Source organism: Sceloporus undulatus, chromosome 4 (assembly GCF_019175285.1).
Source record: "Sceloporus undulatus isolate JIND9_A2432 ecotype Alabama chromosome 4, SceUnd_v1.1, whole genome shotgun sequence".
NCBI lineage: Eukaryota > Metazoa > Chordata > Lepidosauria > Squamata > Phrynosomatidae > Sceloporus > Sceloporus undulatus.
Genome location: NC_056525.1, coordinates 90,074,101 through 90,092,552, shown reverse-complemented (window position 1 = coordinate 90,092,552; position 18,452 = coordinate 90,074,101). Strand labels below are relative to the sequence as shown.

The 18,452-nt window shown below is 39.4% G+C and overlaps 1 protein-coding gene across 1 annotated transcript in view; it reads left to right on the top strand.

Moving 5' to 3' along the window:
* Positions 1–18,400, top strand: part of JAK1 (Janus kinase 1) — a 65,528-nt gene extending 47,128 nt beyond the window's left edge. Inside the window, 5 exon segments of the mRNA XM_042463262.1 lie at positions 3,251–3,375; positions 9,321–9,493; positions 11,683–11,800; positions 14,065–14,175; positions 16,331–18,400. Coding sequence (XP_042319196.1) covers positions 3,251–3,375; positions 9,321–9,493; positions 11,683–11,800; positions 14,065–14,175; positions 16,331–16,432 — 629 coding nt within the window. The 3' untranslated portion in view covers positions 16,433–18,400.
* Positions 18,401–18,452: the final 52 nt, after the last annotated feature.

Genomic DNA, 18,452 nt, shown 5'->3' with positions numbered 1-18,452 from the left:
GTTCTGAAAATGTTTTCATTCGTCCCTTCCAGATTTCTTAAGTGAATTATTTTAAATGAGGATCTCTTTTTTCCTGAATAGACTAGTTTTAGCAATAAACCAATTTATATGGCTCAATTTTAATCCCACTCAGAGGCTGCTTACATAAAATAGTGATCCCTTCCTGTCCGCATGATTTAGGAAGGGCTCATTTTAAACAAATTATTTTTACTGAATTGAATAGCATTGTTTTCTGTGCCATTTCAAAGGGCAAGTTCTTTTGGCAGTAAGGACCATCTTCTTTGTTCTCTTAAATTTTAACAGTGGTGATACTGGCGGCTAGCATTGACATTTGCCTTATGCACCAGAATTCTGCCAAAATAGCATCATAGGATGACTGGGGTATCTATAATCCTTACCCACCCACCTCCACACAACAGCCAAATCTTCATTGCTAAATTTTTTTTATTTTGGACTGCTGCTGTGAGAGCACTGAAGGGAAACAAATGCAGAATGTGGTGCAAACCCTTCTAATGTTTTTGCATTATGTAAATTTTAAAGGAAGGAAAAACTGGTAAGAGATTGGCACCATGCATATAATTTAGTGTGGAATTGTCAAATTGGTGAAGTTAGTGGCTGCTGAATTCCTTTTGGAATTTTGTTTCAGTCTTTAGTCAACTATTCTTAGTAATAAAAACTAATTTGTGTTGGTAAAAAATGGAAGCCACTCCAGCCGCAAGATTCTTGGATATGTAAAACACTTGGTCACAAAGCCTGATGCATAGCTGTTAGCTGTCTTGTTTTGTGCTCATGTTGCTGTGGGTAGGTAGTAGCAGCAGTGTGAAAAAAATCCAGATACTTTCTGAGCATGCCTAGGAAGGACACCTCCGTATTGCAATGTGGCCCCAAGAACCAATGCTTTGTCATCCTTCCTCTGGTAGTTTTCACTGGAATCCCAACGGAAGAGCCACAAGACTTGTCTGCATAGAAGTGTTGCCTGTGTGTAAGGGTTTTGCTGCTGCTGCTGCTCTTGTTGTTGTTGTGTGTTTTCAACTCACTTCTGACTTATGACTACTTATGCCACAATTCAGAAAGGACATTGAGAAACTGGAGCGTGTCCAAAGGAGGGCAACAAAAATGGTGAAGGGTCTGGAAACCATGCCCTATGAGGAACGACTTAGGGAGCTGGGGATGTTTAGCCTGGAGAAAAGAAGGTTAAGAGGTGATATGATCGCCCTGTTTAAATATTTGAAAGGATGTCATATTGAAGAGGGAGCAAGCTTGTTTTCTGCTGCTCCAGAGAACAGGACCCGGAACAATGGATGCAAGCTGCAGGAAAAGAGATTCCACCTGAACATTAGGAGGAACTTCCTGACAGTTAGGGCTGTTCGACAATGGAATGCACTCCCTCGGAGGGTGATAGAGTCTCCTTCCTTGGAGGTCTTTAAACAGAGGCTGGATGGCCATCTGTCAGGGATGCTTTGATTTGGATTTCCTGCATGGCAGGGGGTTGGACTGGATGGCCCTAGTGGTCTCTTTCAACTCTATGATTCTATGATTCTATGACTACCTTATCATGGGTTTTCTTGGTAAGATTTGTTCAGAGGAGGTTTGCCATTGCCTTCCCCTGAGTTTGAGAAAATGTGGGCAAGCCACAAAATTGAACCCTAGTCTCCAGAGTTGTAGTTCAATACTCAAACCACTATGTCACACTGGGCTGTAGAAGAGCTAAAGCATGCAAAATGAGAGAAAAGGAGCAGGACCCCTGCACCTTTCAGACTCTAGCAAAAACTGATGTTACAACTTCAGTATTTAAAGTTTCAGCTTAATTTACTGTTAATAAAGATCTAAAATGTCATCTGATTTTTTTAGAAGCTTACATATTTATTTATATTTAATACATGTTTATCCCAACTTTCTACTAAAAAATAATTCTCAAAGCAGGTAACTAACATAATTTAAAACAAAGGCAAATTATAATAAAACTGATAAAACTATCGCACTAATAAAAACAATTAAAATAATCACAATAAACAATATAAAAGGAGTTTGAAAGGCCAGTTTGCAGAGATGAGCCTATAGACCCTCCCTAAAAGCAGAATGGAACCTGATTGCAACTCTGGAATTGGCACAGGAGAAAATCTTCTCTCATGTACTGTCAAATGGATCTGTTGTGCTGATGGTATATGAAAGGGCTTCTCCTAAGATTTTCTCAGCTGGACGAGTTCATAACAAGAGAAGTTATCATTAAGTTCATCAGGCTTAAAGCCATTTAACGTTAAAAGAAGCATCCTGAATTAGTTCAGAAAGTAATTGGCAACCACTACTCGTCTTTCAGTATGAGAGTAACGTGGTTTTGATGCTGTGCACCATTTATGCCAATACTGCAGCCACAAGGTTGTGAGTTTGATCCCAGGACTCGAGGCTTGACTCATCCTTCCATCCTTTTCATAGGTTGGTAAAATGAGTACTAGCTTGTTGGAGGCAATTAGTTTACAGAATGTAAACTACTTAGAAAGTGGTGAATTCACTCATACGTGGTATAGAAATATAAATGCTATTGCTATTTCTGTGCACCATTTAGCAACTTAGCTGCTCTGTTTTGCACTACCTGAAGTTCCTGAGCACAAGGGTAGCCCCATGTTTTCTTCCCATATCATGGTTAAATGTGTTTGGATCCAATTCTGAAACTATGTACTTATGCAGCCTAGTCAGTTAGTAAATCTCAGAGATTACAGTTGAACTTGTAATAAAGTCAGTGTGCATAAGATTACTATTAGTAATAAATAATAATAGCATTATGTGTATCAAATGTCTTGGATGTTTTCTCCTGAAGTATGTACTGTAGTTGTGACACTTGTTCACATAGCAAATGCCTAAGGTAGTACTGTAATTGTGTTTAGAGTGCCATCTGCTGTACAGAAAATTAGTAAAAAAATATGCAAACGTGGTCTGCATAGTATATGGAGAGTAGCTTTATGTCTGAAACACAGAACAAAGATGCATCTAAAAGCCACAGTGGCCTCTGGATACATTTAATGTGAGTTCTCAGACCTATCTTCCTTTCATTTATAGCTGCTGTGGCTGCAGAAATGTAGGGCAGACAAACAAGAACCCTCTTTCCTCCAGTTGTAGTGTGACTCATTATTTAAAATGATTCCAAGACAATGTGAAAATACTTGTTGAAATGGTACCAGGCAAGGATATGAAATACTTACAGACATTTATTTTATTATTTGGGTGAAATAATTTAATTATTCTCTTCTCAAAGGTGGAAATGGAATTAAGCTCATCATGGAATTCCTTCCTTCTGGAAGCCTAAAAGAATATCTCCCCAGAAACAGGAATAAGATCTGTTTGAAACAGCAACTGAAATATGCTGTACAAATCTGTAAGGTAAATTCTATTTACATTTCACTGTGTTTAATAGTAGGTATCTTGATCTCTCAATTCTCATTAACATTTTTGTATTGCAAAATAAGATTTCAGAGCAAGGAACTGGCAAAACCACCTCTGAGTATTATTTGCCTTAAAAAATCCTATGAAATTCGTGAGGTCACTGTACGTCGACAGGTAACTGGAAGGCATGTGCAGTGCATGTTTACACATGTGCACATGCTACATGCTTTTAAAAGAAAGGAAAAAATAGAGAAAAAATTGTTACTTTTAGCGCAAGCTGCTTAAGAGCTTCTTCACACTATTGTGTTCCAGTTAAAAAGTAAAACATTGAGTTTCTAGCCAAACTATAGTGTTGAAGAGCTTACAAAACAACAGGATTTAGAGGGGAAAGTGGAACAGGAGATAATAACGCAAAGAGAAATATCGTCACCAGTAGACCCCAACACAATTGAGATATCAGATATGTCTAGTGATACCTTTTAAAGGAGTATGACAGAAGCCATTAAATTTCTCTCCTGGAATGTAAAAGGGATTAACAATAGCATTAAAAGGAAAAAAGGATACAACAACATATTGTTATAAAAATCACTTTGATATAATATGTTTGCAGGAAATAATAACCAGGAACATAGATAGGAGAGTTCTTAAAAATGGTAGACTCGGATTAGAATACGCATCCTTAAATAAAAAAGAGAAGAAAGGTGTAGTTTTATATGTCAATAATAAATTCCACTCCAAAGAGTTGTTTTTTTTTCAGATTCTGTAGGTAGATATGTAGGGGTTCAATTGGACTTTTTTGGAGAAAACACTCTGTTAATTGGAATATATGCCCCAAATGACAATAAGCACTCATTGGGGCAAATTAGCTTACTTGCTAATTAGCTTACTTGCTGTTCACCGCTATGATCTTTGGAATAGTGGTATATAAATAAAACAAATTATTATTAATTATTAATTATTATTTTTTAAAGAAATAAAAAATAAAATTTTGGAAGTTGATTTTGATTCTCTAATTCTGTTGGGAGATTTCAATGGGGTGATAGAGCCTCAATTAAATACTGTAGCTGTTCATTAAAAAAATCAATAAATCACAAGGGCTTGTATAGACATGATTTTAATTTCAAACTCACTAATCCCTAAAGAAGTAGACTTAAAAATTTAACTACAGTGGTACCCCGGGATACGAATGCGCCGGGTTACGAATTTTTCGGGATACGAAAAAATCCCATAGGGATTTATTGCTTCGGCTTACGAAGGTTTCTTCGGGTTACGAAAAAACCGCGGCGCTATTTTCCGCCACCGGAGGGCAGCAGAGAGCTATTTTTCCATTAGCGCCTATGGGAATTCGGCTTACGAAGGTATTTCGGGTTACGAAATTAACCGCGGAACGAATTAATTTCGTAACCCGGGGTACCACTGTAATTGGACTTTGGATCACTCCTCCTTAGAGTTGATCCTCAAAATAAGGAGAAAAATTTGGAACTGGAAACTAAATGAATTCTTATTGCAAGGCAAAGAGGTTTGAGATAAAGCAGAGGAACAATTGAAAACTTATTTTGACTTTAATACCCCAAAGGTAGCCAAATTAGAGAACATTTGGGAAGCATCCAAAGTAGTAATAATAATAATAATAATAATAATATAATAATAAAATTTTATTTATATACCGCCTTTCCAGAGATCAAAGCGGTTAACAGCATATTAAAACACAACAATATAACATCAAACAACCATAAAAACCATCATAAAATTAACTCATGTCATACATCTACATTACTACAGTCTAAAAAATCTCAAGCTAGCATGGATTCTTAATCAATATTGGCTCCGCATGTGGAAAAAAAAGAAAGAAAGAATGTTAACATTGGCGGGTTACACACCGCCATTTAGTACGTAATGAATACGTACTAGGGTTAGGAAGGGGCGGTGCTTCCGCACCCCCCTAACCCTAGTACGTATTCTGTACGTACAATATGGCGGTGGCCGTTCCACACGGCGGCCGCCATATTTACGTATCGGACGCTGTGCGTCCGCACGTGTCGCGGCATCTATGACGTCGCGAGTCCGCCCCTGGCGCCTCGCGACGTCATAGAGGCGTCGCTTAAAGAAGCTCCATTTTGGAGCTTCTTTTTCGGTCCGTGCGGGAGCCGCGCGGTGTGGCTGCTGCGGCCCCTGCACGGAGCAAGTGGCGGCGGCGGCAGACCGCCGCAAAGCGGCGGTCTGTAACCCGCCAATGTCACAAAGTGACTTAGGCAAGAAAACAAAACAATTTAAGACCGATCCCACAAATAAAATAATTTTAAATGAAATAAGGTCAATACAAAGACAAATTTCTATAATTTTGACAGAGGATCTCAGTAAAAAGTGAAATTTTGGAAACAAAAATGCTTTGCTTGGAATAACAAATCAGGGCAAAGTATTATCTCAGTTGTTGAGAAATAGGAAGGAATCCAGACAAATCACTAAAATCCGATGGAAAGATCTGCTATATACTAAATAGGAAGATATTAAATCTTTAACGCTCAATTTTTTTGGAAATCTTTCTAAGAATAATTTGTTTGACAAAGATTTGATTAAAAAATACTTGGAAGATATAGAATAAATACCCATATCTGAAGACCAAAAGGAAATGTTAAATAAACCAATCTCACTTCAAGAGGTTAAAGATGCCATAAATTCTGCTAAATCTGGGAGAATGCCAGGTATGGATGGCTTCCCTAGTTCATATTACAAAGCATTTGAAAAACAACTCTCTGCTCCACTTTGTGTCACTATGAATAATATTCTCATAGGCAAAATACCAAATTCTTGGCTCGAAGCAAAAATTATCCTAATACCAAAAGGAGGGAAAGACTTGACTGATCTATCTAATCTTCGTCCCATTTTGCTTCTTAATAATGATTAGAAATTACTGGCAACTACCTTAGCCAATAGACTAAAAAAAGTGTTATCCTTATGGATAAGTCCTGACCAAAGAGGTTTTCTGCCAGGAAGATACATTAAAGGTAACATTAGACATATACTAAACCTTACTGAAATTTACGCAAAAAAAATAGACGAAAAATTAGCTGTGATATTTCTGGACCTTCAAAAGGCTTTTGATAGCGTAAACTGGCATTTTTTTTATTATAATTATTGAAGAAGATAGAAATAGGACAGAATTTTTAAAGTTAGATTCGGGCAGTTTATAACTAAAAAAGAAGAAGGCAGAAATGTAATAAATGATGACATGACTGACTGGCTCCAAATCGAGAGGGGGACTAGGCAAGGATGCCCTCTCTCCCCCCTTCTATTTAATTTATTCCTAGAAACGTTATTAATTAAACTCAAATCTAACAAACCAATTCATGGATTTAAAATAAAAAAGACGGAGTTCAAAGTAAGAGTATATGCAGACGATTTACTTTTGACACTTTCTAATCCATCTGAAAACATTGAACTTTTATTGGAGAAATTAGATATGCTGAAGTCAACAAATAACCTAACGAAGGAAGAGATAGAAGATTTAAAGGAAATCTCTAATATACAAGTTCAAAAAAAAGTTAGATATCTGGGTATTTATGTCTCTGCTAAAAATGTGGAACCTATTCAAAAACAACTATGAGAGAGTTTAGACAGAAATTAAGAAAGATTTTAATAAATGATCAATACTGAATCTGTAGCTACTGTGAAAACGAATGTTTTGCCGAAATTAATGTTTTTGTTCCAAAACATCCCAATAATCATTAACACCAGCCCTTTTAAGAACTGGCATAGAGACGTATTTAGATTTCTCCTGGGGGGGGGAGGGGGGCAGAAAACCTAGGGTTAAAATGAAGATCTCTCTCTCTGGCTTTGCTTCGCGAACGAAGATTCAGGAAGGACTCATCCCGCGCTTTGTACAAGCGCGTTGGTGACTAAAAAGGCCAATTCGGGATAAACAGGTCTGGTTCCAGAAAGCACAGCAGAAAGTCTCCTTGGGTGATGTTTCCAGGTTGTGGTTCTTTCTGCGTTGTCGTTTCTCTTCGAGGCTCCTTTGACGTGAGCTTTCGAAGAAGGCTGCAGCGTCATGGATAGTGCGTCTCCATGCCTCCCGATGCGAGACCAGGGAGGACCATTGTTGGTGATCTATCTGGCCAAGCCTGAGATGTTGTTTCAGGGAGTCCGTGTAAAACTACCTAACTTTAATTTATATTACGATGCTGTTTGCCTGGAATGACTATGGAATTGGTTTAAATTAGAAGATCGTCAAAATTTAGAATTGGATGGTTTTGGACTTCGTTTTGGCTGGCATGCCTATTTGTTTTATGGAAAATATCAGGTTAATAGGGACTTTCTCAACCATTTTGTAAGAAAATCGCTTTTCAAGGTATGGCAAAAATATAAAATCCATCTTTGTCTACAGGTCCCGTTCTGGGCCTCTCTGAAAGGCATTATTTAGAGATTCTAATCCTGTAAATGGTCAATGGTTGACATATAAAGATTTGTTAGTGAAAGAACCAACCACTTCTAAGTTTAAATTTAAAACACAAAAAGAAATGGAAGATCAAGGTATACAAACGGGTTGGTTTCCTTACAGGCAACTGTTGAGTAAATACAACTATGATAATAAGGAGCCTGGAATTGGTACTGGTAATATTGAATTTTATAATTTGTTGCAATCTAAGAAAAAATACACCATTTCCAACCTGTACAATCTTCTCCTAAAAAGGGACACTGAACAAGAAGTGGTTAAGGAAAGTATGGTCAAAAGGGCCCAGGACCTAGAACAAAGCATCCCGTTAGAACAATGGGAGAAAAATTGGAAGATAAGGTATCAATGTATAATCTGTTCAGACATTAAAGAAAACCTTTTCAAGATGCAAACAAGATGGCATTTAACACCTGCCAAAATTGCGTCAATATACAAATCCCCCAATAATAAATGTTGGAAATGTGAAACTTCAATTGGCTCTTATATACACATCTGGTGGAAATGCAAACTGGCAAATAGATATTGGTTAAATTGTTACAAATTAATGAAGGAAATCTTAAATTGCAATTTAAATTTTGACCCAAAATTCTTTTTGTTAAGTATGGTTATGCACAGCCAATTAGAAAAGAAATATGGGAAAAATAATTTTATATGTCCATGACTGCAAGATTAGTATTTGCCAAATATTGGAAGAAGAAAGAGTTTCTGGATACTCAGGAGTCATTAAATAGACTAATCAGTCTTGTTGAGATGGACAAACTTACCTGTTTAGTAGAAGACTTTGATTGCGAAGAATATAAGAAAACCTGGAGCCCTCTGCTTGATTATATGAAGAAAAAAAAGGAGAACTAAAAATTTAATTTTCCAAGTTAGACCTGTCATAGGATCTTGAGTTTTTTGTGGCTTTTTCGAGCTATGTGGCCATGTTCTAGAAGAGTTTCTTCCTGACGTTTCTTAGATGCCAGCCACAGATGCTGGCGAAACGTCAGGAAGAAACTCTTCTAGAACATGGCCACATAGCCCGAAAAAGCCACAAAAAACTATGGATGGCCTTCGACTTCACATAAGACCCTGAGTTCTTTGGATATTCTATATTTGGTACAATTTTAAGTGATTTATGTAATTATTAATATCATTAAGACACTTTTTGTTTAGGCTTCAACCTCCCCTTATTTAGACCAATAAAAACCTATTAAGAGATTGTCATACATCATATTGTACTGGAACTGATAACAGATTAGAAGCCTGTATAGAAATGAGCAGGAACCGATGTGTAATTTTTGTACTTCATAGTTGTATTTCTTTGTTTGTCTTGTATGTTTTTCTATGTATGCATTTTTTTATCCTTAGTAAACTTTTTAAAAAACAGGATTTATTGTTATATTTTGTAATAAATCCTTCAGTGCTGTTTGAGTTTGAAACTTAATAATTACAAGAAAATGAAACAAATGATAAAGTTTTATACAGTATGTGTTTTCTCCACTTTCAGGGAATGGACTATTTGGGATCTTGCCAGTATGTCCATCGAGATTTAGCAGCACGGAATGTTCTTGTTGAAAATGAGCAGAGAGTAAAGATTGGGGACTTTGGGCTAACCAAAGCAATTCAGACTGATAAGGAATACTACAAAGTCAATGATGACCGAGACAGTCCTGTGTTCTGGTAAGAGATGTACTGACAGTATAAGAATATAGAAAGCTTTTGCTGCAAGAGATAAAAATGATGTGGTACCTAAAACTGCATGCATCATTCTCTATATTACTGTGGATTATTCATATACTTTCAAACCAAGTCTATACAACTGCCATCCTGTGTTAATCAGTGAAGCTGTATTTATGGTAAAAATAGCAATAAAGCAGGGGTAGGCAACCTTTTTGAGCCGGCGGCTGGGTTGCTGTCCCTCAGATAACTGTGGGGGCGAAGCCGGGAGGTGGAGCTTCCACCCTCTGGGGCGGAGCCACACGTTGGGACGGAACTTCTACCCTCTGGGGCGGAGCCACATGCTGGGCGGAGCTTCCTCCCTCTGGAGGTGGAGCCGCATGCCGGGGGCGGAGCTTCCACCGAAGCCCCGCAAGGAGAAGGAGGCGTGTGCCTGGCCTCTCCTTCTTGGTCCCTTCCTTTGGCCAAAGCCCAAAAATAAATAATTAAATGATTTTCTAAAAAATTAAATAAGCATAATAATAACAATATTTGCAAGCATGGAAGCTACCAGAAGGCCACAAAACAGGGGAAATGCATGCACATTGTCTCAAACCACAAAGGGGCAAGCAGACCATGTGGAGGGATTATGCAAAGAGAATACCAAAGGATAAGCATAATAATAACAGTATTTGCAAGCATGGAAGCTACCAGAAGGCCACAAAACAGGGGAAATGCATGCACACTGTCTCAACCCAGAAAGGCACAGGTAGTAGGTGTAGCTTCCGATAACCCCCCTCCCCCAATGAACCAACCTCTCGCCCGGGTCTGTGTCTGGGTCTGTGTGTTTGTGTCTCTCTCTCTCTGCCTCCTCCTCCTTCTCCCCCCCCACCCCCGCTCTTCCATTTTATAGGGAGGAGGAGGGCGGAGCCAGGAGGGAGGAGAGCAGAGCCAGGAGGGAGGGCGGCGCCCATTCGGAGGGCCGGTGCGGCCCTGGAGCCCTCGAACAGGGCTCCAGTGAGCGCACTGGGCCTCCTAGATGGGTGCCGCCATTTTGTTCTTTCAAATGGCGGCAAAGTCTTGCGTGACCTTTCGCTGCAATTTTAAAGAACAAAATGGCACCCGGAGCGGCAGCGGCAATCGGCGGCAGGAGCGAGCAGGGGCCGGTCCTGCCACCTCTGCGGGCCGGATCAGGCTTGCGGGCCGGGGGTTGCCGACCCCTGCAATAAAGTAATAGCAAGTAGATTTCTATACCGCTTATCAATGAACTAGCACTCCCTAAATGGTTTACAATGTGTAAGCCAATTTCTCCCAGCAAGCTGGGTACTCATTTTACCGACCTGCAGAAGGATAGAAGGCTGGGTGAACCTTGGATTGAATTTACAACGTTGTGGCTGCAGTACCAGCATTTAACCAATGCACCACAAGAGCTCCTTTTCAAATTACTTCTTCATGAGAGTTGGTCCTAAGGATAGGTAGTTGTATTGTCTATTCCTGTCTTGGATTCAGTCTCATTGGTGTTTATTTCCATGAACATCCATGACAATGTAAAGTATTGCTTTAATACATTCATATATATCACATTTCATTAGTGTGTAGTCTAGGGATGGTGAAGGGGTGGCTCTCCACACATTGTTGGACTACATTTTCCACCATCCATGGCCACATGTCTTGCCAGATGCAACCAATAGGAACTGGAATCCAACAACATAATAGAGGGCCATATATTCCCTATTACTGGTCCAGGCATTAGGGCATTGGCCCTTTGTTCTCATCTCTTGGAAACACTTTCCCTAATCTCTTTGCTTTACATGCTCTGCCATTATCAATTATGTCTTATTTCTAATGTTTTCATTTTTTTCCTTTTGTCTCCCTTTCCTCAATGGGTGTGTGTGTGTGTGTGTGCTTAAATTTATAAGTTAATTTAGAGTGATGCTAATGTGTCTGTGTAAGCATTAACACCACTAACTAGAAGTCCATATTTCACAATATAAAGTTGAGATATACTCCAACTAAATTAAATTACTCCAACTAGACTAGTCCTAATCAATCAATCAATCATTAAATGGTGAATCCACACGTAAGTAAATCCACACATAGGTAAATCCCATTGATTGAATGGGTCTATTCTGATCAGGATTAAGAACAGGATTTAGGCCATTTTGTGTAGCAGATTTGCTAAAAGAAGTAATGGAACTTTTATGTGTCTCCAGGTATGCCCCAGAATGCTTGCTGCAGAGCAAATTTTATATTGCTTCAGATGTTTGGTCTTTTGGAGTGACCCTCTATGAACTATTGACATATTGTGATCCTGAATGCAGTCCTATGGCAGTAAGTAGTTGTGAAAGGAAACATTACTTCCACTGAACATTCTGTATATTGACTTAATTTAGGGTCCTTTTTGAAACAGGAATAATAAAATTGTGTCCGGAGCTGTTGCCATACTGCAGAATTAATACATCCAAAGTGAATAACTGACTATGAAGGTTTCCCAGTGGAGATACAGTACTTGATTTTGCAAATCAAGTAGTTTCAAAGTAGTTATATTGTGCCTACTTAGATGGGTTTAAATAAAATGAAAGAAGGAACACAAGACTAATATTTCTTTATACATAGAGCCCCAAATACATTTTTGAAACGACTGTATTTATTTAAATTGTGAGGATGAAAGATGGCTCCATGTACATTATTTGGATATCTTAGAAGCTGTAAATGTTATTTCAGTGGCAATATTCTTATTTTTCTCATGTTCTTACAAAGCTGTGCCTGTAATAAAAATAGCTGAGGTTACCCAAGGTTGGACTTGAGTGTATTGCTTGAATCTGAACTTGGAATAAAAGAAAGGCTTATTGCGTACAATTTGCTATTACTACCATCTGCTTCAGAAAGTGACTAATATTGAATAATTTTGTAACCTGCAAACAATCAGTATGTGTTAAGGAGCAGCAAAAGGATATCACCAATCCAGTGCTGCCACATTCTCTAGTGGTAGTATAATTTATTTAGCTGAACTAACTTAGTTTAAATGAATAGGCCCTGCTCCAATATTTTGGTACAGCAGTATGCATTGTCTTGGGAGGTTCTTTCAAAAAGAGGCAAGACAGAAGTCTCATACTTAAAAAGTAACCCAGACCTAAATTGAAAGTTAAATGTGTTTTGTGTCCCATGCACTTGAGAGAAATTGTGCTTCTTATTTTAAAAAGGAGAGGTTGCATCCCTTTTTAAATTGGTGCACAACTGTTTCCAAGGGGGTTTGATGTTGGAGCAGTGATAAGGGAACACATCCTTGTTGCTAGGGAAATTAGGCCAGCACTCTTTTGTTGCAATCCACTTACACCTAGTTAACTAGCTGAGGAAGAATATTGTATTTCTTTATCCCACTGAAAGCAATACATGGAAGATTGTCCCCAGATATTGCCCATTCATATTGCATTGTTTTTATTAGGATATACAAATAGGATTGGCTCCTGTTCCAAAGGTTTAGTGCCAACTCTACACATCAAACACAGTGTGTGTAAAAATTCTGTGGAGCATCATAATGACAGTTGTGTAGGCAAGGTGCAATGATGGGCACAGCAGCAGGAGTAAAAAGAATATGGGTGCAGTAGCAGGGAAAAGCAGAAAAGGCCACTTTGTTCATATCCCAAGAAGAAGTTTCTGACCTTTGTGTAACTTTGGCGCGTTACAGACCGTCAAAAATTATGCACACTGCGCGTGCTAGGGTTAGGAAGGGCCTTACCTTCCTAATGGCCCCCGACCCTAGCACACGCAGAGCACGTACTAAATGGCGGCGCCCATCCACACAGGGGCCGCCATCTTGATGTCTCGGACGCACAGCGTCCGGATGCCGCGCAGCGGAAGTGACGCCGCTAGTGCGCGACTAGTGCCTTGCTGTACCACTTCTGGGTGGCAAGAAGCCCCATTTCAGCGCTTCTTTTTAGCTGCGCCAGGAAGCCTTGTGGTCTGGCCGCTGGGGCTTCTCGGTACAGCTAATGGCGGCGGCGGCAGACCGCCCGCTTTTGGGCAGTCTGTAACGCACCTTTGTCTCCACAGTGCCTGGATTGCATGTGGATCTTCAAAGCGAAAAGAGCTCTAGCAAGGCTCTCTTGAAAAATTACATGTCCTGCACAAATCCGTCTCTGGACAGTGACAAAATAGCCTTTTCTGTCTTCCCCTCAGTGCTGCTGCACAACTCTGAAAAAAAGTGGGCTAAACCAGCATAATGAAGTCTTAGATCAGCATTGTACAGCTACAGGATTACAGCCTTTCTAATGTTTCACAGTAGTTGAGCAAGTAACAGGAGGACAAATTCACTCAATAAGTTAAAATCTGAGCTTGAGGAGTTCTTACTCTCAATTTTTTGGAGTGCTCCTGCTCCCTTGCTATGTACCAACATTTGAGGAAATGCTTACTTTTTTGCATTTTACTCAGTGTGACCCTCTGCCTCAGTGCCACATGTTTCTTTTCATTGGACTTTGAAACACCTTTATTTACTATTCAGAATCTGCACACAAAGCTCCCAACTTTCCCCCATTATTGAGTTTTAAAGCATGGGGAGCTTTCTCAATCCCTCTTGTGTTTTCATCATTTTACAGGAGTTCTTAAAGATGATTGGTCCAACTCATGGTCAGATGACAGTCACACGGCTTGTGCGAAAATTAGGAGAAGGCAAACGTTTGCCATGTCCCAAAAATTGCCCAGAAGAGGTAAGAGGTTAAAAATTGGAGGACTATACAATTTTCACTCCTTCCCTAAAGGCTGACTTGATAAGGTTCCAGAGTTGTTCACAGTCCCTGAGCACCAGGCACATTTAAGAGAAGCACTCTTGAATTTTAGGAAATTCCTAAACAGGATGAGACTTGGGGAGAACTTCTAGTTTCCAGAAGCCCTCAAACCCCAAGTACTAACAACATACACAAGGGAAAATCCCATGTCTAAATATATCCTGGTTGGGAAATCCCCCTCCCCCTGCTTATCAGACAGGGGTAAGCATTAGTATCATATGTATTATCACAGCATACGTTTGAAGTATTATTATTAAGTATATGAAAGGGGAGGGGTCCCCTTTGAGATTGTTTGGCCAGCTGTTAGTACCTGTGTCTTCATTCTGTGGTCCAAAACACACTGCAGAAATAATCCAGTTTGAGACCGCATTAACTACCCTGGCTCAGTGCTAGGAAATTCTTGGAACTGTAGTTTTGTGAGACATTTAACCTTCTCTGTCAGAGCTCTGGTGCCACAGTAAACTACAGTACCCAGGATTCCCTAGCACCAAACCAGGGCAGTTAGCTTACAGTTGTAAACTGCTTAGACACTGCTTAGGCGATATGAAGCGGTATATAAATGAAGCTTGTTTGTTCAAGCGGTCTCAAACTGGATGACTTCTACAGGGTATTTTGGACTTGTGACACATATTGAAGGTCTGGATCTAATAAAAGGTTAACACATTGTGTGGAACTGATTTCCGTTAGCTGGAGCTCCCATGGCAAAAGGAGGAAGAGGCAATCTTTAACTGATTCTGTAATAGACTACTTTTTTCAGCATGTTGTAAGGAGATATCCAGTACCTTCTTGCATAAATTTTGCCAGGCTGTGCAATGGCTCATGGATGCACCCTTAGCTGAAACAGCCACTGATTGCCCTAAGTCTTGCTCTGGGAGAGGTCTCTTGCACCATCAGTGGTCTGGCCACCTTCAGTCTCCCTTTTTCTTGACCTTCTGTTACATGGGTCCTCTCAGGGGTACCCCATTACTTTGATATCAAAAATATCACTCTCTCTCTCTCTCTCTCTCACACACACACACACACCCATGTGAAAGCCATGGGTCTAGGTAGAAAATTCCAGGCAAGGCTAGCAGGATTGGAGTCGCAGGCACCAGGCTGATTGAATCAATCACATTGAAGGGGATCTGGGACAAAAGAAGGGGCTAAGATCCTCCTAGATAACCAAAGCCTTGGCAATACCGTACGTTAAGTCTATCAGTTTTGGTAATGGCCCGTTTATCACCCTTCTCCCACCCGGAAAAACAATGCTAAAGTCATTTCCCAACCATTTGCTCTTGGGATTATCCCCAAGGTGGAAATGGGACATATATACTGGACCATTTTGCTTCAATCTTTGGCTCAGTCAGCCACTGGGCAGAATTTCTGCCAGTCATTCTGGCTAAATTCCTCTGCAAGCTTGCCCACCCCCCACCCCCTGCCATGGAGAGTACAACTTTTCATTGAGGACCCCCAGCCACCAGATAATCCCTGTCCCTCTTTGAATCCCTTGATTCCTTTAGCTTCTCCAGTGTGTATGTAAGTTCATATTTTGCCTTTTAATGCCTATTAATAAAATTCTTATTGTTACTTGCAAATCTGCTTCAGGAATTCTGTGAATCTGGACTTGGTATAGCTGATAAAAGATCCAGTGGGCTGTCTACTCCCAGTCCCTACCTTTGAGCTAATACAAATTTTCAAGTACAGTCGTCCTGCCATATGTGAGGACTTGGGAGTCCGTGGTCTTGCTCTTCACAGGAGGGACGAACTGCTATCTTTAAAATGGGCATGTGTGCCTTCATGTGGCCCTGCATGTACTCCACAGGCACCATTATTCTCTATGGGACTCGCATATGTGCAAGTCACCATTTTTGCCGGGGGGTGGGTCCAGAACATATCCCCCATGAGTTGGGAGGGGTGACTGTAATTGGTTTTTTCAGTGTCCTCCACAGGACACATCCCCCACAATGGGTAACACTTCACTCACCTTCACCCTCCCTTACCACCATGTTAAGTAAACAGATGGAACTTTACATTCTGCCAGCTTCAAGTAAGACCTTGACCTGTTTTTAACCATACCTGCCTGCATTTGGTTTACCAGGTTAACCAGTTGATGAGGAGATGTTGGGAAAATGACCCAGGTGAGAGGACAACGTTCCACAATCTGATTCAAGGATTTGAAGAAGTTATGAAGAAGATGTAATCCAACATTTTTATACTGTTATCATTAAATATTTGAAAAGTATATATAAGGTCTTTTATTACCCATTGTAATTTTGTACTTTGGTAATGCTGTGTTTAAAGGAGCAACTTTTCTCCCAAGTGTTTCTGTTCCAGAAGGATCCAAGAAGTAAAAAAATCATTGTTCAGCCGTTCACTGGTCGACATTCTGTTCTAACAATTTGTTAGGGTTCTATTTCTTAGAGATGTGACTGATGGTTCCAGTTGGCATTGTGGATGTTATTCTCTCTGTCAGCATAAATTGAGAGCTGTTGCCTTAATACAAGGGTTTTTAGTAATTTGTCTGTGCACTATTTGAATCATGTTGGATTAAAAAAAAATACCAGAAGAATCAGCATCATGGCACAGTGAATAAAGACTGAAATATGTTAACATTAGTTCTTTTGCCAAAATATGTATCTAAAATTACCTTCAAAATTCATGGTAGCCTTTAATGTGACTATTATGCAAGAATGGTAGATGACTTTTTTGAATGAGATCCTAAAAGCCATACAACTACTTGAGTACAGCCTTACAACCGAAGGGGCTAAAGATCTGTTGTTTCTTAAATATCAGTGGCTCCATGTCTTAAAGCAAACCTGTGTTAACTTTCAAAAGCACTTTTTATTAGGGGGACATGACAGCTATTGAAAATAAATTGAACCCCCCCCCCCTTCAAAACCACCACTATTCTAGCATCATATTTTGGATTGTTGCCTTTGTAGGCATATGTGTTGCATTTATAAACAGCTGGTAGTATGTTGTTTTGTTGTGTTTTTTTTTTGTTTTGTTTTTTAACTGATGCTGTCTCTTCAAAAGGGAGATTTATACTCTGTTGCCCCAAATCTCTAACCCATTTACCTCTTTAAAATAATAATTCTATCATTTTAAGAGTTGCCCAATAAGTCTGTTACAGGACATGTAATGAGATGTACAGTACTATAACCTGAATTTGACATGTTCATCCTGCTGGTGGGGAGGTCAGTCTAAGGAAACTACACCTTCACTTGTATACCTAAGGACCATTACAACAAGTAATGTTTCCTGACAAAATTATGATATACTCAGTTAGAGTGACTGTTCTAAGATTTTAATATGTATACCTTGTATACATCCAAGGTTGGTCACCAGGCATGAGAATAAAAAGGGTATTCATTGAAAAGAGCACTGAATAATATGTAAAGTGAATACTTTAACCCTTCTGCAACACATCATTTTGGGTTGTTATGTAGCAGATTATCAAACTAAATAATAAAGGAGAGTGGTAGCGTTAAAACTCTTTTTTGAAATCATAAACACTGTTCTAGTAAGGCTGATGCATGCAGATGCCGTTGCTGCAAACTGATTTCATTCTAGATTCCAGCATACAGTGCAGGACAGTGATGGCGAACCTATGGCATGCATACCAGAGGTGGCACGCAGAGCCCTCTCTATGGGCACACATGCTGTTGCCCTATCACAGAGTTTGCCAGAGTTTCTTACTAGAAAGGCAGAGGGATGTGGCACTTTGCAATAAATAAGTGGGGTCTGGGTTGCAGTTTGGGCACTCAGTCTGTAAAAGGTTCACCATCACTGGCGTAGGAGGTTACAACAGACAGAATAGGCGATAGTGACAGAAACAATGAGTACATTATACCATAAAGAACTTCCTATAAAAATTCTCAAGTGTGGCCATTACTATCTGAGTTCTACTCCTTTCTGTAAATTTGCTAGCCTTTTACTGGTGAAATAATAAGTTGGACACTGTTTATAAAAATTGCTGTTCAGACAGAGACCTTTGTTTTCTAAAGTGAAATACTGCATTTGAGGAATTGCAATAATATAAAATTTAATCCAGTATCCAGTATCAAATTAGAATCAATCTAGAGCCATTTTTCAATATTGCCTGTTTTTTTGCTGTATATGCACTTTGTTATTCTTTATTAAAAAAATAAAGCTTTTAATCCATGTATGTTTAATAACTTTTTTAAAAAATCATGTCCAAGCAACTAGGTAACATTGCT